Below are 23,106 nucleotides of genomic sequence, written 5' to 3'. Positions count from 1 at the left end.
TAGTGCTGTTCAATACTCCAGATTTTGGTATCGATCCAATACCAGGTAAACACAGGGCCAGTATTGCCTATGTCGATACTGGCTTGTCGATACAAGCAACACAAAAGTGTTCAGACATTTTTCATAGTGCATCTTTAAGGTATACTTGTTCATTTCTAAAACAAAAACAAACCAACAATAACAATTCATTGGGTTACATACTGAACTCAGAGGACAGAAACAAAGTATCAATGCTATTGACTTAATATCAGTCCAGTATAAATACCAGATTTCAGCAGTGTTGATATTTGGTATGGACATTTGGAACATTTATGGAAGTAGGGAAGGAGGCCATGCAGAGGGCTGGTGTGACAGGGGAGGGTGAGATGCATGGAGGTAGATTAACTGCTGTGGCATCCCATAAAGGGAACTGTCGAAAGAAAAAGAAGTGGAGTTGGAACAGTAAGATATGAAAATGACCCTTATGGGTTTCTGTTGTCTTCAACACAGGAAGCTGTAAACATGTAAAGACAGATCACCAGGCCATCTCTTCCTGTTTAATGAATAATTTCCTCCCTAAATCCTCTAAACATCAGGCTAAAAATAGTCCTGTGCAGTGACTATTTATTATTTGTGTACCATATATATTTAAGGTACTGTTAACACTCATTTAAAACATAAAAAATACTTTTAAAATTATGAAACTAAACAAACAAACGCTTTGAAAAACTTTGCCGTGAGCCAGAAAAGAGTAAACAAAAGCATCCAATAGTATCTGTCAACGTTTCAGCCTCAGGAATTGAGTGGCGACGTGTGATTGGAGGACAGTCGATGATGGCGTCCAATCACGACGTGGCAAGTCAGACAAGTTCCAGTACAGGGGAGGAGGAGGTGGTGAACTGTGTGCTTTCTGAAGGGCTAGTTTGTATGAAAGGTATGCTAAAGGTTGGTGGGGCCACACATCAGTATTGATCCGGGCGGCTGGTCTGTGCAGCCCGCAGTGTTTTTGATGACATTCATCAGCCTTTTTTATTAGCTAAGTTAATTAGCCGGCTACTCGTGATCGAGCAGCAACAACGATTGACGCGGGGCCGTATCATCTGTGGACACAATGAAGAAGCTTGCTCTGCTGCTAATTGTGCTGCTTGGCGTTGCACATTTCGCGACTGTCAGCAGATGTGAAGAGGGTGAGTGTGGGCATTTGTACAACCCTGCAGCTGAACTATTTATTGAAGTAGGAAGGTCGGTTTATTGTGTTAAAATTAACGAGCTAATTAGTGTAGTTGTGTTAGCTTGCCAGCTAACAGGACCGCTAATGTCAACACACTTGAATAAATGCACTTTAGGGTCTTCACTGAATGCACGCAAGAAATGAATCCAGGCTGTAGTGGATCTGACACGGACTGAAATCAGTGTGTGCTCTGTTTGCTTGCTTATTTGGTGTTTAGATGTTGAAGAAAGCAAAGAGGAGACTGATGAAGAGGACAGTGACGATGAAGAGGATGATGAAGACGACGATACAGAGGTGAAAGAAGAGAACGGGGTGCTGGTGCTCACCGACAACAACTTCGACACCTTCATAGAGGGCAAAGACACGGTCTTGGTGGAGTTTTACGCTCCATGGTAAGTTGGATGTGCCAAACTACTGAAATCCTTATGAGTCTGAGTGAGTTGGAGAAACAGAAGAAGCTCTGATTGTTTTCAAACTGTAACCAATGAGCCATGCAAACTTTACAGCGTGCCTCTTCCTGTCTACATCCTGTTGCATTATCTCTGTCCCTTTGTTTTTGGTATACTTTAGGTGCGGTCACTGCAAGCAGTTTGCCCCAGAATATGAAAAAATTGCCCAGACGCTCAAGGAGAATGACCCTCCTATACCTGTAGCCAAAGTGGATGCGACAGTGGCCAGTGGTCTGGGGAGCAGGTTCGATGTGTCTGGGTATCCCACCATAAAGATCCTTAAAAACGGGGAGCCTGTGGACTATGACGGAGAGCGGACAGAGAAGGGTAAGAGTGGTTCGTCCAGTCTGAGCATCATTTTGTTAAACAAATGAAGCACCGGCATGGCTAATTTTATCAGTTTCCTGCAGCCATTGTGGAGCGTGTTAAAGAGGTGGCTCAACCAGATTGGAAGCCCCCTCCTGAAGCCACACTGGTGCTGACCAAAGACAACTTTGATGACACTGTAAATAACGCAGACATCATCCTGGTGGAGTTCTACGCCCCATGGTGAGTCAGTTATGAAGTACTGGTTAGATGCCATAAACTGTAGATGGTCTCTGAGGGGGGGAAGTAATAAACTAATTATCACCTCCAGGTGTGGACACTGTAAGCATCTGGCTCCAGAGTATGAGAAGGCGGCCAAGGAACTGAGCCAGCGCACTCCTCCCATCCCTCTGGCCAAGGTGGACGCCACAGTGGAAAGTGAGCTCGCCTCACGCTTCGGGGTCACCGGCTATCCTACTCTGAAGATCTTCAGGAAGGGCAAGGTGTTTGAATACAACGGACCCAGAGAAAAAAATGGTAGGTCACAAAATGTGTAGTATGTATACTGCGGTTTGACACAGCATGTACATTTGGCTTCTTTTCATCCTCTAACAAAGCTGATCCATGTCTTCCACCTTCTCCATAGGGATTGTTGACTATATGAGTGAGCAGGCTGGGCCGCCCTCCAAGCAGGTACAGGCAGCGAAACAGATCCAGGAGCTCATCAAAGATGGCGATGATGCTGTCATAGTCGGAGTGTTTTCCAGCGAGCAGGATGCAGCCTATGACATCTACGTTGAAGCTTGTAAGTAATTCCATAAAAATAGCGTACAGTTTTTTGTTTTTTTTCCCCTCTCCTCTGGGTTTTGATATCACTCATCTTCAGTTCTCTGGAGTTCTTTGGGATTTGCATATGTATTAACTGTATTCACTGCTGTTTGGCTTGCAGGTAACTCGCTAAGGGAGGACTTCACTTTCCGTCACTCCTTCAGTGCCGAAGTGGCCAAACTGCTCAAAGTTTCTCCCGGTCACGTCGTTATTGTCCAGCCTGAAAAATTCCGCTCCAAGCACGAGCCATCGTCTCGCACGTTTTCAGTCAAGGTGGAGTCTTTTACTTCCAACAGATTGTTGTGACTGATTTGAATTTTGTTTCAGTGTGTATGAAACTCATCAGCATTGCAAATGGCTGTGCTTTCGTTCAGTCACCGTTGGTGCATAAATGCACTGCATCGCCTAGCAGCAGCTATCGTTTTGATTGTTGCACTACTCTGATCTGCAAATGTCAGCAGTGTTGCGTTGGGGGGGGAAAAACATTTGACATCAACACGTTCTTCTTCATAACACAGGACTCGACGGTGGTGTCTGACGTGCAAGAGTTCTTCAAAAAACATGTAATTCCTCTTGTGGGACACAGAAAACCAAGCAACGATGCTAAACGCTACACGAAAAGACCCCTGGTGGTTGTGTATTATGGCGTTGACTTCAGCTTTGACTACAGAAAAGGCGAGTAGGGTGGAAGAGTCATCTGCTTACACTTGCAGCTACTGTGAATAGCAGCAACATTCATGCGGGAGGAGTTCTGTGCTGTAACACATACGCCTTGTCTCCTTTCACTTTCAGCTACGCAGTTCTGGAGGGGCAAGGTGCTCGATGTAGCCAAAGACTTCCCAGAGTATACATTTGCTATCGCTGATGAGGAGGATTATGCGGAAGAGCTGAAGGGCCTGGGCCTGAGTGAGAGCGGAGAGGAAGTGAATGTGGGAATTCTGGCAGATGGAGGCAAAAAATATGCGATGGAGCCCGAGGAGTTTGACTCGGAAGTGCTGAGAGATTTTGTCGTGGCTTTTAAGAAAGGCAAGTGCTAAAAATCTGTGTGGGGTTTTTGCATGAAGGACTTAACTTGTTCATTTAGAGTTTGTATTGACAGATGTGTAAATTTCACTAAAACTCTAAATTTTGTCCACAGGAAAGCTCAAACCCATCATCAAGTCCCAGCCGGTGCCAAAGAACAACAAAGGACCTGTTAAGGTGGTTGTAGGAAAAACTTTTGACGATATCGTCATGGATACCCAGAAGGACGTCCTGATCGAGTTTTACGCCCCCTGGTGCGGCCACTGCAAGAAATTAGAGCCTGATTATTTGGCTCTGGGCAAAAAGTACAAGGGTGAGAAAAACCTAGTGATTGCCAAGATGGACGCCACAGCCAACGACGTACCCAACGACAGCTACAAAGTGGAAGGCTTCCCCACGATATATTTCGCCCCGAGCAACAAGAAGCAGAGCCCCATCAAATTCGAAGGTGGTGACAGAACAGTAGAAGGGTTCAGTAAGTTCTTGGAGGAGCATGCCACAAAGCTATCACAGAAGAGAGACGAACTTTGAACTTCCTCTGAGAAGTAGCAAAGAACTCTTACCGTGCTTGTGCAGAGTTTCAGAGGATGCTGACAAAACCTCTGGGAAGGTGAAGGGAATGCAGTAATTAAACAAAAATGGTGTTACTGATTTGCTGCGATGGTTTCTTTTCAATCATCCTTTTAGTTTGTGTTCATTCCAAGATTCAGGTTTCTTGTTTCTGAAAGCATGTAAGCACTGTTCAAGATTAATCCTTTTTAAATAAAACTGAAAATGCTGGCACATTTGCAGGCCAGCGCTGAGAAGTGGCTCTTTGTGTTTGTTTAATGGATACAAGTCATGCCAGAGAATGTGTTGCAAATATAGGAACAGGCACTGCACGCAGTTTCAGAAAACAAGTGTTTGGTTTTAATTACATTTAAGAACAATTAAAACAATTACTAATACAATTGGCTACATTCTGAGACATGTGAACAGCCCAGAGAGTACGCCTCAACGTGGCAGGGGCATAAAACAACGGTTAGTTAATCAAGTAATCCCTTAAAATGAATTGGCAGGAGAGGGATGCACCAGCAGAGTAAGAAACTGCAGAGACAATCAGTACTATCATCAGTTTGAACATTAAAAACCTGCAGGGCAATACTTTAAGAAAGTGCATCATGTAGTAAAACTTATTGACATCATCTTCATGTGCTGTACGAACATGAACGGGGCTTCTGCCTCAGTCACGTAAAGGTACTTAATGATACTGGCACTGAACAGTTGGTTCTTGAGATGTGGGACCATTAAGAAAACTCTTGTGTGAAGCGCAACTGGAACTCCCGGATCTTCTGCAGTACCACCTTCAGCTTCTCAGTTGGCGGCAGGATGGTCATTCTGGACGGAGAAAAGGTGGGTTCAGATTAATGATAAAGGTATCGGTAGAGGTGCTGTAAAACTGGAAATCAGATTTACGTAATAGAAGGACGGTGCAAACAATCAGGCTTTATCCAATACAGCTTTTTGTTTTTGGATCAAGGAGTATTTGTTAAATACTGTTGGCCACCTCAGCCTCCTAGTAGAGGTGCAGGTGTAGTATGCATTTGAAAATCCTAGTTCACGTTCATCTTCAGTTATCATGTTCAGAAACCTTGTGTCCACACTGCCTGCCCTGCCTGTGTGGCAGGGTGAGGATAACACCTCATCAGCTTCATACAGCTGAGAGGTAAAAACTGCAATGAATTACGCTTTTTTTTCAACATGTTTTACAAACTACATTATTTTATTTTGACTAGTTTGTTTTCATATAAATGCACACTTTGCTTAGACTTAAACCTGTGTGACTGTAAACTGACACAAGGTGTCACCGCTGAGCCATAAATTAGTAAGGTAAAACTTTCTCCATAGTTAAATCAAAATGTTTACATTATGAACTGACTGAGCAGGTACTGACTAGTTAGCTGCAGATTCGGATTGAGTTTCAGAGTGCCAGCTGCCTCTGTGCAGCACAACTGAAATTCACAGTTAGATGAGTGATAAGCTTATGAGGCACGTGTCACCGCACGCACAAGTGAGCCACAAAGTGAACAGGATCACAAACTCTCCTGAAGTCATGAAGTGTGTGTGTTTGATATTGTAAGATAGAGAAGTTTAACTTCTCAAACTTCAGGATGGAAGGGAGACAAATAGAAGAGCAGCAGGGCAAAGGAGTAATAAAACCCAAACTTAGGTGTATTTAGATTCAGACAATTCAGCATAATGTTAGTGCAGGGCAGTAGGAGAGTTGAAAAGTTCATATTTAAAGAAAACTGTTCATGTCACAAGAGAACTTGTGATCGAGTGGAATTGGATTTGGGGATAAGCAGAGGGTGTTAGTGGGAGCACATATGCAAACAAGATGGAAATACTGGCACAGAAAGAAACGTAATGCAACATCAGAATAAACAGATATAAGTGGTCTCATGTCTCATTCTCTCTTGTTGGTGAATATATATCAATATGACTTAAAAATGAATGCAAAGTGAAATGTCCTTTTGTTTTAGTTTACACCTGAAAAGTTTCAACTCTGAATGTGGACAGCAGGGGGCGGTAGTTACATTTGACTAGTACAAAAATTACCTCCTAATCACTTTACCTTGACCTTGATGAAAAAATGTCATGATGTCAAGGAAAGGTGTAAAATTGATAAGAAATTTGATAAGTGCGTAGAGAATGAAACCGCATTAAAACACAACCGAATCAAACTAGACTAACGTCACACTGGGTGCTGTGGGGTTTAAACCAATCCACACGTTTTTACCCCACCGATTTAGTTAGGTCATATAAATGAGAACTGATGAAAATTACTACTTCATTACAAAGGTTGGAATTTTTTAGAAAAACAAAGACATAGGGTCAGTATTCTGAGAGTACTTTAAGTTATCTAATAAAATATCAGTATCTGGTGTCCCTGTATTGATACAATATTGCCACACAAAATATCACCGCTGCATCAATTTCCCCCCCTCACCCCTAGTTTATACAGTGGAAAGGTTTGTAATAACGCAGAGCTTCTCTGCATAAACCCTGAACACCACCTCAGTCTCAGCCAACGGGACCTCACACAGAGCCCGGGAATTTGTATCAGAGACTTTGTCCTTTCATGAAAACCACTGATTCCTTTTCAGCCTCTGCTTGAACTACATTGCTGTTTTCACAAAGAAACACATACTTAAGGCCTGCGTTTACACTGTGTTATTTTGGTCCGACTCCCTCCTTCACTGGGTCTGCTGGCTTTTGAGCCACAAATCTGCTCTGCTCTGGGCACAATGCTGGTTATTATTGAAATGAACTGGCTGTGTATGTAAATTAGTACACCGTTAGTAGATGATCCTGTGATTGCGGCATCAAGCTAATTTGCCTCGCTTAGTAAATGTCCCTCATAGCCAAACAATGAAATAAATCTAAATAAATAAATAAAGTGTATTATTATTTTTTTAAGTTTTACTGCTGCAGAGTGTAAATAACTCCTCATCAACTCCTTTTCTAGGATTTCTATGACTGAAAATTCCCTCCATCTAGCTCTTATCCCATATTTTTTTTATTAATTCATGATCATTCAAAAGACCCCCCCCCCCCCCCCACCCCAGAAATGAACGTAAATCATACAGACACACTTTAATTATTATTGCTCACAAGTTAGATTTAAAGAGCTTACACAAATCTACATTTTTTATGCAGGGCAACAAACTGACAAGAAGGAGATTTAGTAGTTCAACTGTGGGTTTAACAGGCTTGTGTTTTTCATAATATATCAGTATTTTGTGCTACAGAAGATAATAAAGGAAACACTGGAGCTCTTTTGCTCAGATAATTCCAACAGCTCTTCCATCCATATACTTCCAGGTCACTTCTCTCACTTTGAAATCTTTCTAAGCAAAAACTATTTGAACATACTCAGCGTGTGAATTTAGCCATACTGACCTGAAGTGGTAGGTTCCCTCTCTCTGACCAAAGCCACTTCCTGGTACCAGGCAGATTCCCTCCTCATCTAACAGCCTCATACAATAGAACATGTCTGGAACCAGGCCCAACTCCTGCACACACACACACCTTATTTATAAGCAAAATTGCCTGCACACAAGAGTAACTCAAGGGATGCAGTGGGTGTATCGAGCAGACCTTGGCTTTGTCAATGGCCTTCTGAGGTAGAGTGATGCGAGGGAAGGTGTACATGGCTCCCTGGACTGGGTTACAGGTGATACCAGGCACTGTGTTGAAGATCTGCTCTGTTAGCCGGGCCTTCTCGGCCAGAGCTGATAGCACTGCCGTCCGCTCCTGGAGGGAAAACAAAAGGTAAAACTGTCAGCATTATATGAGTGAAAGCCGTTTAAAATAAAATACAATGCTACTATGTCAGCCCATGTTCACATGATACTATGTACTGTTTTAACTTTGGCGTTCATTTGCCAGGTTTTGGTGAAGTACCAACTATGATTATTTTGTATTCTGCATAAAATAGTAAGGAAAGATACTGGGTAGACAAAAACATGTATATCTGGTTTCAATGTGTAATTCAGGACGTAGGCTTTGAATCTAACACAAACAATCGTTTGTTTACCAGCCCCATTGTGGCCAATGGTGGCATACCTGTATGTAGCCATCCATTCACTACACAATAATTGAAGATCAGACTTTCCCACAGCTAAAACTCGCAGCTACACACTGCAACAACAAAGACAACTGAAGGTTTGCACTAGCTATGAGCACATTAATGATGATCAAGCTGTCTTTCAAGTCCTCACTGAACACATCGAGTTAATTACTCACAAAGCAGGCTGGAAAAACCAACCTAAGAGAACCTCTGTGACATTGACTTCTCTAAAAGCTACTCGGAATCAGGTGTACCAAGTAAGGAGATTAGATTGGAAGTGTGAGTTGCAGTAGAGGCCTTCCCAGCAAATAAAGCAACTCAAAGTGTGGTTGTGAAAGTCTGTGCCTAAGAAAGACCAGTGTGAACCGAACCTTGATTACAACAAGGTTTAAAGCATTACAGATCTCCGAAAGTTAGAAAACGGTTACAAAAGCCTTCGCAAACACCTGGGTGTAATGTTCACTTTATATTTTTACGAACTGCATACAAGGAAGGTAATTCAAGACTGCTGCTAATCTCCCAGAAAAGGGTACTGAAAGATCACGCCAAGAGCACAGAGCGCAGTCTTGAAATGGGCGAAAACATAACTAAGTGTAATTCAAAAAAAAGGTATGAAGCAATTTCTGCACCTTGCTAGAAGACAACAGACTAAATAAAATGTCAATGGACAACATGAAAGAAACTACTGCTTTTCAAAAATAATGAGTTTTCAAAATATAATATTAATGTTCTATAAAACTTTTAGACAGCAAACACATCACACTAACACCAAAAGTTCATCTTAACTCTGGATCATGAAGCATGGAGCAGAATGGTTACAGGACATTTTGCTATCTCAGAACATGAATCCCTTGGACTCACTGATGAAACAATAAAATTTTTTTACAGGCGCCTCTCGGGGCAGTAGTCCATGACACATCCAAGGGTTATGTAATGCATAAAGACAGTAACCAAAAGTCCAACATAAGTAAATCAACAACAGTGGAAAATAATTGAAAAAGATGGAGCAGCTGAGACGAAGTAACCAGAACAGGGCAGCTCAATCCGGACACCACAAATACTGATGTAATAGCAGGAGTGTTTTTTAAGGAATGATTCAAAAACCTTTCTCATCATACCCTGTTCTCACTGTATATGCTTCCTTTAAGTGTCATTTTGGAGAAATACCACATTGCCTTTCACTATTATGCCGATGACATCCAGATCTATTTTGAGCTGAATGATGATCTAGCTATGTCCGTGAGTAACTTTCGAGAGTGCATGTGTGAGGTCAAGCAATGGCTTCTGGCAAATTTTCTTATCCTTAACGATAAGAAAACTGAAATTATGATCTTTGGCAGTGACGCTCTTCGTGCCAAACTTCATGATGCTTTTGGTTTTCTCACTAGTTCTTTCCCTGACACTGTTAGGAATCTGGGTGTGCTACTTGACAGCTCATTTAAACTTGACAAACAAGTATCTGCTGTCGTTAGATCTAGTTTCTACCAACTTCGCCTTATTTCCAGGGCCAAACATTACATCCCGCACAATGACTTGGAAAAGCTTATCCATGCCTTTGTTACGTCACGACTAGATTACTGTAATTCACTTTATTATGGTCTCCACTCTACCCTTTTACATAGATTACAGACAGTCCAGAATGCCGCTGCACGCATTCTAACTAAAACTAGGAAGTTTGCTCACATCACTCCCGTCCTTGCCGATCTGCACTGGTTGCCTGTGAAATTTCGTATTCAATTTAAAATTCCGTTGTTTACTTTTAAAATTACCAATAACACAGGGCCAAGTTATCTTAAGGAACTCTTAAATTCATATCTTCCTACGAGGGCCTTAAGATCTTCCTCACAGTCATTGTTGGTTCAGCCCAGATCTCGCTTGAAGTCTAGAGGTGATCGAGCGTTCGCTCTAGCTGCACCTGAGCTGTGGAACAGTCTCCCGATTGGCATCCGGGCGTCTGATTCTATTCAATCTTTTAAATCACGGCTTAAAACATATCTGTTTGAACTTGCTTTTTCTACCAGTTAAATTCTCGCCTTGCTTCTAGTGAGTTGTTCTAATGTTCTAATGTGTCTGGTTGTTTTGCGTTGTCCTGTGCTGTCAATGTTTTCCATCACTGTGTTTGATGGTTCAGCTTTACAGCTTTACTCTGCTTTAGCTGTGTGCTATAGTTTATTCTTATTAGTGGTTTTTACCTGTGAACATAATCTCACACTTATATGACTCTGACGTTATAGTCTTAATTATTTTATTATTTTATTGTTGCGTTGCCTATGTCCTCTATCACTGTGTATGATGGTACAGTTCTTCTTTGCTACAGCTGTGTGCTATTGACTGTTCCTATTAGTGGTTTTTACCTGTGAACATAATCCCACACCTATATGATTCTGATGTTTTAGTGTAAATCATTTTATTGTTTTATTGTTTCATGTAAAGCACTTTGGCATGCCCCTGGCTTTTAATGTGCTCTATAAATAAAGATTGTTGTTGTTGTTGTTGTTGTTGTTTAAGTCTCACAAACAGCTAAAGAGAACATCTGTGGGAGTTACCAGTTTGCATACTTGTTTAGTCAGATTGTGGTCATCTATAATTGAGACTTAATGAAGACCAGACCACAATGAGTAGAAATCCAGAAGATGTGAAACAAAACAGCTCTGATTGTATGTTCAAATTTCAAAACCTGATCTGACCGAGTGCCACCTGAGAACTTTATCAAACCTAACACAGCTTTTGTGTGTAGATTAGGTGAGGCGATGTTTGCACTAGTTAATTCTGTTTGCATACACTCAGACCTTCATAAAAGTGGCATAAGAGGGCTCATCAGGCTGTGGGGGGTTCACCACGAGATCCAGTAGGGCCTGTCCGGGGACTGGTGGACACAGACGCACAGACACTAGTTTTATGAGTTGGGCTTTCACTTCAGGGTCCAAGTTGATGACCTCCATGTATCCTCCACGGAATCCACACCTAGAAAACAAACAGAGACAAGAAAGGTAAAGTTTGCTCTAACTGAAGGAGATGTACACGTCAACAAGGATTAACAACTCCAAGGACCATTTTCAGCTGCCCTGTGGGGTTTTCGTGCTTGTTTATTGGTTTTAGTTGAGGTGCATTACTAATAAGCATCTGTAAAACTCAACCATAAACCCCCAATGAAAACGTGAAGTAATTATGTTGAGTAAAATGCAGCTGAAATATATAAAATCAAAGGTTTATTTATTCAAACAATGAATCATTAAGAGAATATGCTTTGTATAACCAGAAAAGCAATCAAGTCAATTTCACTTAATTAGATACTAATAAATGTAAAATTTTACATTGTGTATATGTAACAAAATTCTTTTTTTTAGTGTATTTTAATCTTGTTTACTGCTTCCACTCATATTTACTGGCTTTCACTTTATTTTCTTTATATTTATGGCGTGTGCATGTGTGTGGCTGTATCTGTGTGAGATACTCACTCTCCCATGTAACATTTGGAGGTGGAGTGGAACGAAGCCATTTCCACTGTGTTTGAGTACTCCGGTCCCATCTCAAACAGAACTTTCTTAAAAGAGTGAAACTGGCAGCCCTCTGCGTATACATTATCCTGGTAGACCTAAAAAAATAAAATAAACATGGCTTTATTAACATTAATAACACTTCATTATATTATAAACATCAAAGACATTTTTCTCACACCCTTTTGGTGTATATGATAAAATATTAGAAAGTAAAAGAAACAACTGCTGCAGTGCAGTAAGTTTGAAAGAAACCTTTAAAGCGTAAAAGTTTGCACTCGGACACAAAACAGAATGTGAAATACGTACTTCATCGGCCATGAGGAAGAGATGTTCCTCTTTAGCAAATCGGATCACATCTTCGATGCACTGCCTGCTCTGGACCTGACCTGTCACACAGGGCAGAGAGTTTGATAATTAGGAGAAGTGTGTGAAGACAGAGAGAATAAACTAAATGTCTTTGAAGTCTTAACTGTCCAAGATCAAATATTATTGTTAACTAGGTTTGGTTTTGGTCCACACATACACAACAAGACTCTAAAACATCAGCAGCTTCTTAACGTCACATGGAGAAACTGCAAAGAAGTGTACCAGTGGGGTTTCCGGGGTTGATGATGCAGAGGACACGAGGATTGCAGTGCTCCCTCGCGGCACTGAGCGCTCTCCTGAGCTCTGTGATGTTCAGACTCCAACAGTTGTCTTCGTCCAGGTAGTAATTTATCTGGACAGCGCCCAGGTCTGCCAGGGCAGCTGAGTACAGAGGGTACTGGGGGATGGAGATCATCACTCCTGTTCGGTCACGACCCTCCCCACACACCAGCAACTTCAATATGGTCTTGGATTGGAAGGTGTAAAGAGAAAAAGGAGGAGAGTGGAGTGTTGTTATTATGGAGACTATGTATGGACTGTTGGGTTGATTGTGTACATTAAAAAGAAGAGTACAAACAATCAATTTTGTTGGGAGACAAACTTTAACACCTACATAGAAACATATTGGGGAAAAACAAGTTTCATACTGCAGGATCTTTAGTGCAGGAGTTAGGGTATTTTAAGGTCATTCAGCAGCCTGATTGGGTTGCAAAAAAGTGAGACAGACAAAGGTCTGTGGGTGGAGTAGTATTAGAGATGTACAAAGTACAGATAAGTATATATTTAACAAAAGCTGACTAAAGCACCTGTCCTCAGTTGCCATTTGTACAGCAGCAAAGTGAGTCAGCACATACCACAATGGCATCGCTGGCCCCAGTGGAGAGGTAGATGTTGTCGGGGTTGGAGGGGATGCCACCGTCTCTTTTCTCGATGTAGCGCGCCACATCCTGACGGATGCACTCGATCCCCTGGCTAGCACTGTAGGCCCCTAATGATATGACAATGAACTTTGTTTAACAAGTAACATATTTAGTTGACCAGTTAACACAGAGATCAGACTGTCCAAATTAATGATTGATAAGCAGACAAATAGACGTAGATGCTAGTGCTGAAGGACTGGGACAGAGAATGTGGTTGGTGTAGTGAGGGGGGAGTTGTCTAACCTATACTGTGGCCTCCGCAGGCCTCAAGAATGCGCCGTGCTCTTTGCTTGGCATCCTCAGGAAACTTGCTATCTTCCAACAGTGCTGGATAAGAGCAGAGAGCCAAGACCTGAGAGGAAAAGAACAAAAATCACTACATGTCCCACAACTGTGACCACTGTGACTTATTCAATCTGTAATTATTTGCAAAGTTAAGCATTTATTGTTCATGTTTTTTAATTTTAAATCCAATATCAAAAGTTACACTAAAATGCCACCATTAAGCTTCTATTTGAGTACTTTTATCTTAGTGCTGAAAGTACTGTGTATATGACATAGACATCTATGGCTTTTGGGCATCTGGGGGAAACCCAGAGGCCCAAGAAGAACATGGAAGCTTCATATGGTTTAAACTGAGAACCTTCTTGCTGTGAGGTGACAGTGCTAGCCACTGCACCACCATGCTACACCAGTTTCATAATATATGACCTAAATTGCAAGACTAACAAGGAGCTGGCCACTAAATATTTCTTTGGCGGGAATGTGTTGCTTCAACATTATTTCATATGTGGCTTTAGGGTTGTTTTGGGTTTTCTGTCATACAGTTTTGTTTCCTTCTGTAATTATGAGTCCGTCCTACTTAGCAAAAACACAAGCATTAACAGATTGTAAGCTTTAACCAAGAGAGTGGTCTAACCTGTCTGAAAAATGTAATTGGTTTCTGACCCATAGCGTGGGCGTCACCTATGTTGGCCTTGATGACTTCTGTGAAAGGTTTCTTCGCTCCCTGGAACAAAACAGAGAAAGGTACCTGATATCAGTGACTGAACAAAGTGTGAAAAAAAAAAGTTTGCATTGTTAATTCTAGGAACATATGCTCACCAAACAAGTTTGGACGTGTAAAAAAGGAGTAAGTGAGGAGGAAACAAGTGAGCAAAGGTAAAGCAGAAACGTTACTGTTTTCCCTGTCTTTTTCTCCGTTCCTTCTTTTGACATCCAACATCAATCATGGTTAAAATGATTATGGTTATTACATCATAACTGACATCTGGAGAAGAGCAGATGAGAAGCATACCCGGCATAAGAGACTCTTTGTAGGGAGAGATTAAAACAAAGACTCATAGGAAGCAGGATTGAGAATTGCAAAGTAACTCCAAGAGGTACATCACAAATCACCTTTGCTGTGCTCCTAATCTGAGCAACCTCAGGTTATAGCTTACAAGCATATAACTGATTACTACACATAAAATCTCAAACTACTAAATAATAAAGTCTGTATGAGAACGGGATCACCATTTCAACACGATCACAAGAGAAGGTTTTCTTTCTGACAAGCATATACATGACAGACATTTAGGCTACCTTCACACTGCAGGTCTTAATGCTCAATTCCAATTTTTTGATCAAATCCGATTTTTTTGTCTGCTTGTTCGCACTACAAATAAAATGCCTCCCTAGTGTGAACGCTCAAAGCGGCCGACATGCCCAAAAGAAGATGTCACACACAACGCGCTCTGTTTAGACCCAGAGCAAACAATATTGTTTGACTGATGGCCCTTAATATAAAGACTTCGGACTTTACGTTTCCCAATTTTTGCTTTAAGTAATGTAAATAACCTAATAATTATCCTTATTGCTGTTTTAGAGAGGAGCGGTGCTTCAAAGGATAGTTGCAGGTTTCTGTCAGAATCTGCAGATTATACAGTACAAATAAAATGTTCACGTTGTCTTCCCAACAGTTTCACTGACATCTACACTGGATGGCCAGGAAGCATTCGCGATGTCTTCTCCGGCGCTGATAATTGGCGTCTGTCTTGTGTCAGTGACGTAAAAGACGGATTTAATGCGACGTGACCGTTCAAACAGCAGTCGCTTTCTAAAACATCAGATATGTATCGGATTCAGTACCACATACGAAAGTGACCCAGATCGGATTTGAAAATATCGGATTTGTGCCATTCACACTGTCATACCATGATCGGATATGGGTCAAAAAAATCGGATTTGATGCGCTTTCGCCTGCAGTGTGAACGTAGCCTTAGTCACCAGTCCTGAGCGCTAGCATTTCTTTGCCCTTTAAGCACTGGTATTGTCATGTAATCCTTTAAAGCAATAAAAGCTTGTACTTGCTGACACCATAAGAGTAGAAAGCAAGCCAAGCATGAATTATGTTTTTTTTATGTTTACTTCCACCCAAGCATGTTTAACAGAGCCACGGGTTCAAATGTACAGGCTACACTTGTCTCAGGAGCTGTAAGAATACATGTAATCATTAATGAACACACTAATGTCATGGAATTTACAACTGCAGTTAAAGTCAGTCACCTTGTTCTTCGATATTATTAGGCTTATCTTCTTTTTTCATGTGCAATGTTTGCTTTTGGTTACGGTTTTAGCTGCAGTGCCTTTAACTTTTAAGCAGTGTTGTATTTTTCATTTTCCCTATTTGGTTTGCTCTTCTTTTGAAAATTTTGAGGTTATCGGGAGTCAGATCATGGTGGCAGCAGACCAAGAAGGATATTCTAGAGGCCCTTACCCCTAGCAACACTTTCCATTTGCTCCTGGGGGATTCTGAGGCATTCCCAGGCCTGATGAGATAATCTCTCAAATCAGAAGTCCTTGTATTCATCTCACATAGAGCTTTTTGTCCCCTCATAAACCTCACATGGATCTTCTCACCATTAGAAGTTTTTGTTTTACAAAGGCTCTGGTACAGACTGTAGTTTGGGCTGCAGCGCAAAAGTGCTGGCCTGGAAGGGCACAGTCCTGCTGCCAGGGCTACCAGACACACAAAAACGTCATTTGCTATTGTTGATGTTGGGGTTTCACTCACAAATTGCAGGCTGAATCCAATTATAAGACACTCTTGAGTCCTCTTCATTTCATTCCTCTATTTATCCAAACCATTTTCTGCTTCTGTCCACCTCATTGTCCACCTTCATTTTATTTGAACCCTTCCTCGTCAACTATTTCACCTAACCAAATTATGCACACGCTGGTCTGGAGCCCATTTGTCTATTTACTGATCACAACATGCACCACCCTTTGCTGTTAATTAGAGGAGGACATGTGATAACAGATGTCCTCTGTTACTTTGGACAGCCTGGGCCAGTCATAAAACTAAAGTGAAAACTGTACTAAGCCTTCACTGAAGGTTTGTCTGAAATACAATTAGAAAACTGCAAATCCCCAGTTTGTATTGCATTGTGATATAAACACAACTACATAGTACATCCACACTTCACTCAAAGGGGGAAGTGGTATATCCTTTTTCATAACTGTGGGTAAGAGGCAGGGTACATCCAGTCACCAAACCATCAAGAGAGACAACCACACATTCTCATTTGACGCCTATAGCCAATTTAGAAATCCATTTAACCTGAGAAGCATTTGTTTGGACTATGGGAGGAAGTCATGCAAGCACAGAGTGAACATGCAGTACACAAAAAGGCCCCAGCGTACCAGGAGGCTCAGCCCAGGAATGTTCTTGTCGTGAGGCGACAGTATCCGTGCACTGCTGTGTGGCCATTTAACTTTACCAAACACTTCCACAAGTGGCCTTTAATTAGCATTTCAGGCAAGGATACAACATTTTATTATCTAGTAATACAATAAAAAAAACAACAACACAAAGAACATAAAAAGAAAAAAATCCACAGAGCAGTTCCAGAAGTACATCGGAGCTTACTGCACCCTGTTTATGTAAACTGTCTTTGTGGTTCTGAAATTCAGGACATGCTGTTCTCATTCTACTGGCTCGCACCAATTCTTGCACCTCCCAAAAAATCTTGGGAACTTGTTTTGTTTTCTGCAGAACTGCAGCCACTGTCTATTCTGAAACCTGCCTCAGATGGGTTCTACACGGCTTTTCCTATATGTAATTCCTTACCTCAAGAGATTTTGGACTTTCACCAGTGAAAGGCTTCAGGTTTGCACATATTAACCATTTATAAGATAATTAAGACAAAACAGAAGATTTCTGTTAACCAAAATTACCAAAAGGATAATTTTAATCTATGAAAATGATTGGGCATTGTTTTTATCATGATGAAATAATGTTACGTTTCACTACATTTCTAAATAGCTACAGAAAGAAAACAAAAATTGCTGGTAAACTCAACCCAACATTCATTTTGGGTCTTATTTACTTCTTAACATTCACCAAAATAAGTGGACTATATTGTGGTAATATACACCTTACCTTACTGTAGTTTAAGTTGTCCTTTGGGTTAAACAACTACATACACACAACAAACAAACTGCTGTTTACATTATTCTTGCCATGATTCACTGTGCTCTACATGACAAAACAGCAAGCAACCTGCCTCTAAGTTCAACTGAAAGTATTTTCCTTGAAACCAAGTCACTATTAGTCATTTTTGTGTCCTTGAATAATATCAAGAGCAAGCTTTCAAATGTCCTTTGAGTTAGGATTTTGTCAGATAAGAGCTTGATTGGAATCTAAGTAACGGGATGCAGCACTTTTCCTTTTTAGCCCCCATTCTCGAGCAACAAAGAGACTGCTGTTCTCCGGGTAGAATAGGAGCCAGTTGGTTCCCCGGCTCGCTGCTCCGTTTCTCCTGCTCAGTCAGCACCAGGTGAATATTACGCAGACCAGACCTGCAGACCAGGCCAAGAAAGCCTGTGGGACAACAGGCCTGACAGTCATCGTGAATGTTATTTCACTTACAACAGCTGTAGTTTGGACTCTTTGTTCTCTATGCTTAACTGTGCTAGAGTAACTGGAACATGGTTCATTCAAGCTATAACTAAGGCAAAGTGGAAAATAACCTTGTTGCTTTAATCATGTGGTTTATCAAAGTAAATTTTACTGAAATGCACTCAATGTTCATTTCAGTAAAAGAAAATTAAAGAACTGTTTACAGTAATAGATGGGCTCTTTTCCCCCGTTCTACTGGTGTATTGTCACCCTTTTATTATGACAGGAAGTGAAGAACTGCCAGAAGCTTAGGTTCATGCTTGAATTAGCACTGTGGGCACTGTTCTGCCAGATGTCTGGGTCATTATCACACAGACGCACACACGCATAATATCTGCTGAGTTGTCAGTAAGTGTTCCAGTTAAAAGATTTGACAGGAAGCTCACCAATAGATGACGAGTCAACTTTGTCATGACTTCTGGGAAAAGTTTTTTTTTGCAGGATTTGCTTTGGCTTCAATAAGCAAAGAAGAACAATTTGACAACCAGAGAAGTGAGGCCACATTTCACCAGAACTGGGGGGGGGGGGGGGGGGGGGGGGGGGGGGGGGGGGCTGCTTGTTATAAGGCTCCTTGCACAGAAAGGCCTCTGAGGCTGCTGGGCCTCACAGCTGCAGCTCAGTTCAATGAAACCTCTCCCCCGCGTGCAGAAGGGAGGTGGGTAAACCCAGAAAGAAACGAAGGAGGACAGAGAGTGCACCCTCTCCTCTTATGTAATAACCCTTTGTATTATACACATCCTTTTGGATCCTTTGGCCACCCCTGGCAAGATGAGAGCAAAGTGTACTCAAAGAAGGCCAGAGCCGTCCCCGCAGGCTCATCACGTGTCTCGTGAAGAGGACATAACTGCAGAGCCGAGGGTTGCGTTACAGCTTTCAAAAGAGAGATTGTTCAGCCTAGCTGTACTTCCTAAGGGGAGCACAGTAAATCAATATTGCCCTGTTGAATGTAAGACGAGCAGAGGGCGACAAGCTCATCGTGGCGCATGCAAACATTTTGAATGCTGACGTGCCCTGAATGTCCTGCTTCCACTCCCTGAGCCAGTCAGCAAAAGTCAAGCATCTCATGCACAAAGCCTGCCCTGAATTATTATTTTGTAACTGTATCAGGAGGAAACAGAGTCGAAAAATTACACTTTTTACTTACTGAGTGCCAAAATCTAATATGAGGCAATCTTAATAATTTCTGGGCTTATATATAATGGGGGTATTTCCAACAGGTGTGACCTATGACTGTGTAGAGTTAGATTCCAGCTGTTTAATAGTTTCAACAGCTGGGTATGTACATAACTGCATAACCGTGTCTTCCCCTTGGCTAAAACAAACAAAAACAACAACAAACAATTAAAAAAAACACGGGAAATATGATTTAACACTTAAAAAAAACCACGTTAGAACCCGCACTTTAAAGCACATAGCTTTAAATTAACAAGCCATTCTTTTGAAACCCAATTCCCTCCTGAGTGCCACCTCAGCGATACTCTTAACTCAGTTCGCGCTTTTCTCCTGCTTTGTCCAACTTTGGCTCCACTTTACCTCCTTCAGCTCCTTCTCTATCTGCACCGCCCGCTGGACGATGGGTCCGCGGACCGCGTACTCCACCCGCTTAACGTTGGGGTTCATGCTGTCCAAAGTCAGCACCCTGCCCCGGTGCGAGACCCCGTTCACTGCCTGCTGGGACATGTTTGTTATGTCACGAGCGCACCGTTGAAGCTGAAGCGTTATCTAAAAGATGAAAAAGAAAGAAAAGAAGTTCAGCAATTAGACGCTCCTAGCTGCACGGGGAGCAGATAAAGTATATCAGCAGTTACCAGTTGTTCAGCGGTGATATTGTCAGAAAAGTTTCCGTTTTTGCTTTCCCTTCAAGCCCCTTTCCTTTAAGCTTCAACTGACACACGAGCCTCTGCACCCTGGGTGTTTGTATTCCCCCCCCCAGGGCCGCCCCGTGCTGCCCCGCCTTCGCGCGCTGTCGTTTGCGATTGGCTGGATTTTCCTAACCGTGACTGACGTCAGCGTCTAACGCTGCTGACTGGCGCCGTGTCATACTGCAAATTTTGTTATCGATCCGATACCAAGTGAATATGGTGCAGGTCCTGCCGATACCAATACCAATACTTTTAACCTATAAAGGCAGCTTATGTAGGGGAGTGACAGTGTGTTGTGTGACAGTGACATTTTAATGATTACAAAGTTTTTGTGATTTCCACTTTCCACAAAAATTGGTTATTTAAAAAAATATTTTTTGAGACTGAGCTTGCAAAGAAAAGCGTCTGGACTTCTTTAAGTTGCTTGAAGACGTTTCACCTCTCATCCGAGAAGCTTCTTCAGTTCTAAGGTCAAATGGTGGGGAGTCCCAGATTTAAACCTAGTGGGAGTAACCCCCCACAGAGGGACAAAGGACCCCCTGATGAGCCAAGGTGTGAAAATGGGTGTGGGTCCCAATCAGCCAGGTTTTCAGTTGAGCTCATTGTGAAACCTGGCCCCCCACCTTATCATTATGATATCATGCGAAAGCAACTTAAAGAAGTCCAGACCCTTTTCTTTGCAAGCTCATTTGACTACGATGACCTGGATGACTGAGAACCTTCACAGACATTTTTTGAGACTCTAAATCGCTTTGGGTTAGTGTTTGCTATGTATATAGGTTAAAGACTATACAGTCAGCACAAAAAGGCTAATAAATGTTTCACAATGCATGTTTGAGCTCTATTTTTCCATTTAAACAAATAATTTATTTAAGAAAATTTAATGGGCAACATACTGTATTGGAGAATAGAAGCAAAGTATCGATCCTATTCTCCAAAAGTTGATTCTGTTCATCTGGACATAGTGTTTTGTGGGAGAAACGTTTCATCACTCATCCAGGTGACTTCTTCAGTCTCAGCTGACTGCAGGTTTCCCCAATCTTATAAATGGTACATTGCATAATGACTGAAACTAGCCCACTGAAGGAACAATGGGCTGGGAGGTCCAGTTTTGTGGGAGAAATGTTTCTCCCACAAAACGCTACCTCCAGATGAACAGAATCAACTTTTGGAGATTTACTTACCTGGATGACTGAGCATGCATCAAGATATCGATCCTATTGCGTCAGTATCAATCCAATACCGATGCCAGCGTTGGCATCAGCTTCAGCTGCCTTTTGCTTCCATGTTTTTACAGTTATTCTTAATTGTTATGCATCGGGAAGTATTTCTTTAAAATTAAAGCATGAAATCATAAATAAGTAAGTAGCATTTAACGTTGTTAGCAAGCAGCGGCTAATTTACGTTAAGAGACAATGTTAGCCTATGCAAGTCCGAACCAATGTTGGCCACCTAAATAACAGTGACGAAAAAATGGATGGTAAAAGAGTGCACAAAGTACAGCCCAAGTTCTTTAATAAGGAGATTTTTCTTCCTTTCTTTGTCCTGCTTGAGAGTGTGGCTTGTCCAGTAGAAGAAGGCGTTTGGAAGATGTTAGTTTGCTAGTTTTATTGGCTTTTCATGAAGACAAGCAGCACAGCTCAAAAGAAAGAAAAAGCACTAAAGGTTAAGTCAAGGTCAAAGTTCCCACATTAAAGCGGTTTTCTTTTCTTTTTTAAAAAAAACAAAACAAAACAAAACTGAACTGTATAATTAGAAAAGAGCTAAGCAATAAGCACAATTCCCAACTGTTTTAAAGTCATATTTATGCTAGGTTCTCAAAACTGGCTGACTAACTCGCCTGGAATAGGCCTCTGGCGTGTTGCATCTGCTGTACAAATACTTTATTTACCTTGGACATGGACTTCATCGCGACGATGGCTCTGTTATCATGCGAATACCGTAATCTGTACTTCGTAAAATCTTACAAGACTAGTCCAATTTATTAAATGTCCTTCTTGAGTATCCGCTGCTGTGATCAATGTGGAGCAAAACAGTAGAGCAACATGAAGAAGCCACTATCTGATTTTTAGTACAGTTAATCAATAACCAGACAGTATTTAATAAACAACTTTTTGAATTATCTGTTCATAATGTAGGTCAGTGGTTACAACTGCAGTTACAATAGTTGTTAACAACATATAATAACTAGTTTCAGTTTTAAGTTATTGTACTTAGGTTTGTGTTTAAAAAATAATAATATTAATACAAATACTTTTTAGTTTTAGAGATCCTTGTCAATCACACATCATACAATCAAACATCTAACTTCTATTTTTATTTCTCTCATTCAGAAAATTCTTGCTGAAAACAAAAACGTGGGTTTTAATTGGGTGATTTGCTGTGGGTTCACCACTGGACAACAGTGTAATATCAGCCATACAGTGGCCCTGCTCTGAAGCAGAGATTTTGACTTGATATAGCAGGTGAAGCAGGCCTGGCTTTTCTTACAGTGAGGTGTCCCAGACAGCCATTACAGGTTGACAGTCAGCATACACAATACCAGGACCCCGATTGTCAAGCAGATAAATGAAATGCAGGTTTCATTAATTTTATTACTTAGCGTTTCTAGCTCTTAAAAAAAATCCATAAAACAGGTATACTGCTACAGTGAATGTAACGACAGAGTAACTATTAAAGTATTATGTTGTCAGCTCAGAATGGAAACTTCTTTGCCGGAGGGAGAGAGTCAGATTAATGCTGTCTGTGTCATTTTAACAGTATCATTTCTATTGGATTGTTGATGAATAATGCCCTGTATTATGACGGACATTAAGTGCAATAGCAACAGCTAACATATAGAAAAATAGACTTCTAAAGAGGGTTTGGGGCAAGAGTTTTGAAAGTTTTCCTCTTTTTTTTTTTAACACTGGAAACTGGCTGCTTTTTCAGTCATCTTGAGTCCAGTCCTTGTACCTTCACATTTTCAGAAGAATGTGTTTGTTTGTTGACCAACTTAACACTGACCTACAAATCATTCAACTCTGAAAACGGCACCTAAGTCAAGGCATGAAACAATGTTGTGTCTACACATCACACAACTTAACAA

At 41.3% G+C, this 23,106-nt stretch overlaps 2 protein-coding genes across 3 annotated transcripts; one reads left to right on the top strand and one right to left on the bottom strand.

Moving 5' to 3' along the window:
* The first annotated feature begins 886 nt into the window (after window positions 1–886).
* On the top strand, window positions 887–4,619 carry pdia4 (protein disulfide isomerase family A, member 4). Its single transcript, XM_085362974.1, has 10 exons — window positions 887–1,166; window positions 1,428–1,602; window positions 1,781–1,986; window positions 2,070–2,208; window positions 2,297–2,502; window positions 2,612–2,770; window positions 2,915–3,066; window positions 3,312–3,468; window positions 3,586–3,819; window positions 3,932–4,619. Exons 1-10 carry the CDS (start codon window positions 1,091–1,093, stop codon window positions 4,345–4,347), a joined length of 1,920 nt encoding a protein of 639 aa, XP_085219100.1. The 5' UTR covers window positions 887–1,090; the 3' UTR covers window positions 4,348–4,619.
* LOC146625760 (alanine aminotransferase 2-like) lies at window positions 4,615–22,070 on the bottom strand. 2 transcript variants are annotated; one of them, XM_085362975.1, is made up of 12 exons: window positions 21,910–22,070; window positions 19,690–19,878; window positions 14,134–14,223; window positions 13,458–13,566; window positions 13,149–13,282; window positions 12,517–12,760; window positions 12,235–12,314; window positions 11,887–12,023; window positions 11,218–11,392; window positions 7,957–8,112; window positions 7,759–7,871; window positions 4,615–5,193 (listed from the first exon to the last, which is right to left on the bottom strand). In XM_085362975.1, exons 1-12 carry the CDS (start codon window positions 21,925–21,927, stop codon window positions 5,103–5,105), a joined length of 1,536 nt encoding a protein of 511 aa, XP_085219101.1. In that variant the 5' UTR covers window positions 21,928–22,070; the 3' UTR covers window positions 4,615–5,102. The 2 variants fall into 2 exon arrangements, with proteins under 2 accessions (XP_085219101.1, XP_085219103.1); XM_085362977.1 differs by lacking the exon at window positions 21,910–22,070 and adding an exon at window positions 19,965–20,190 and having other exon boundaries at window positions 4,616–5,193.
* Window positions 22,071–23,106: the final 1,036 nt, after the last annotated feature.

Source organism: Diplotaxodon limnothrissa, linkage group LG9, assembly GCF_057381915.1.
Source record: "Diplotaxodon limnothrissa isolate DT_005_m linkage group LG9, D_limnothrissa_male_GT1.1, whole genome shotgun sequence".
NCBI classification, from domain to species: domain Eukaryota; kingdom Metazoa; phylum Chordata; class Actinopteri; order Cichliformes; family Cichlidae; genus Diplotaxodon; species Diplotaxodon limnothrissa.
Note: the sequence above shows the minus strand (reverse complement) of the source record. Positions and strands in the feature narration are given on the sequence as shown.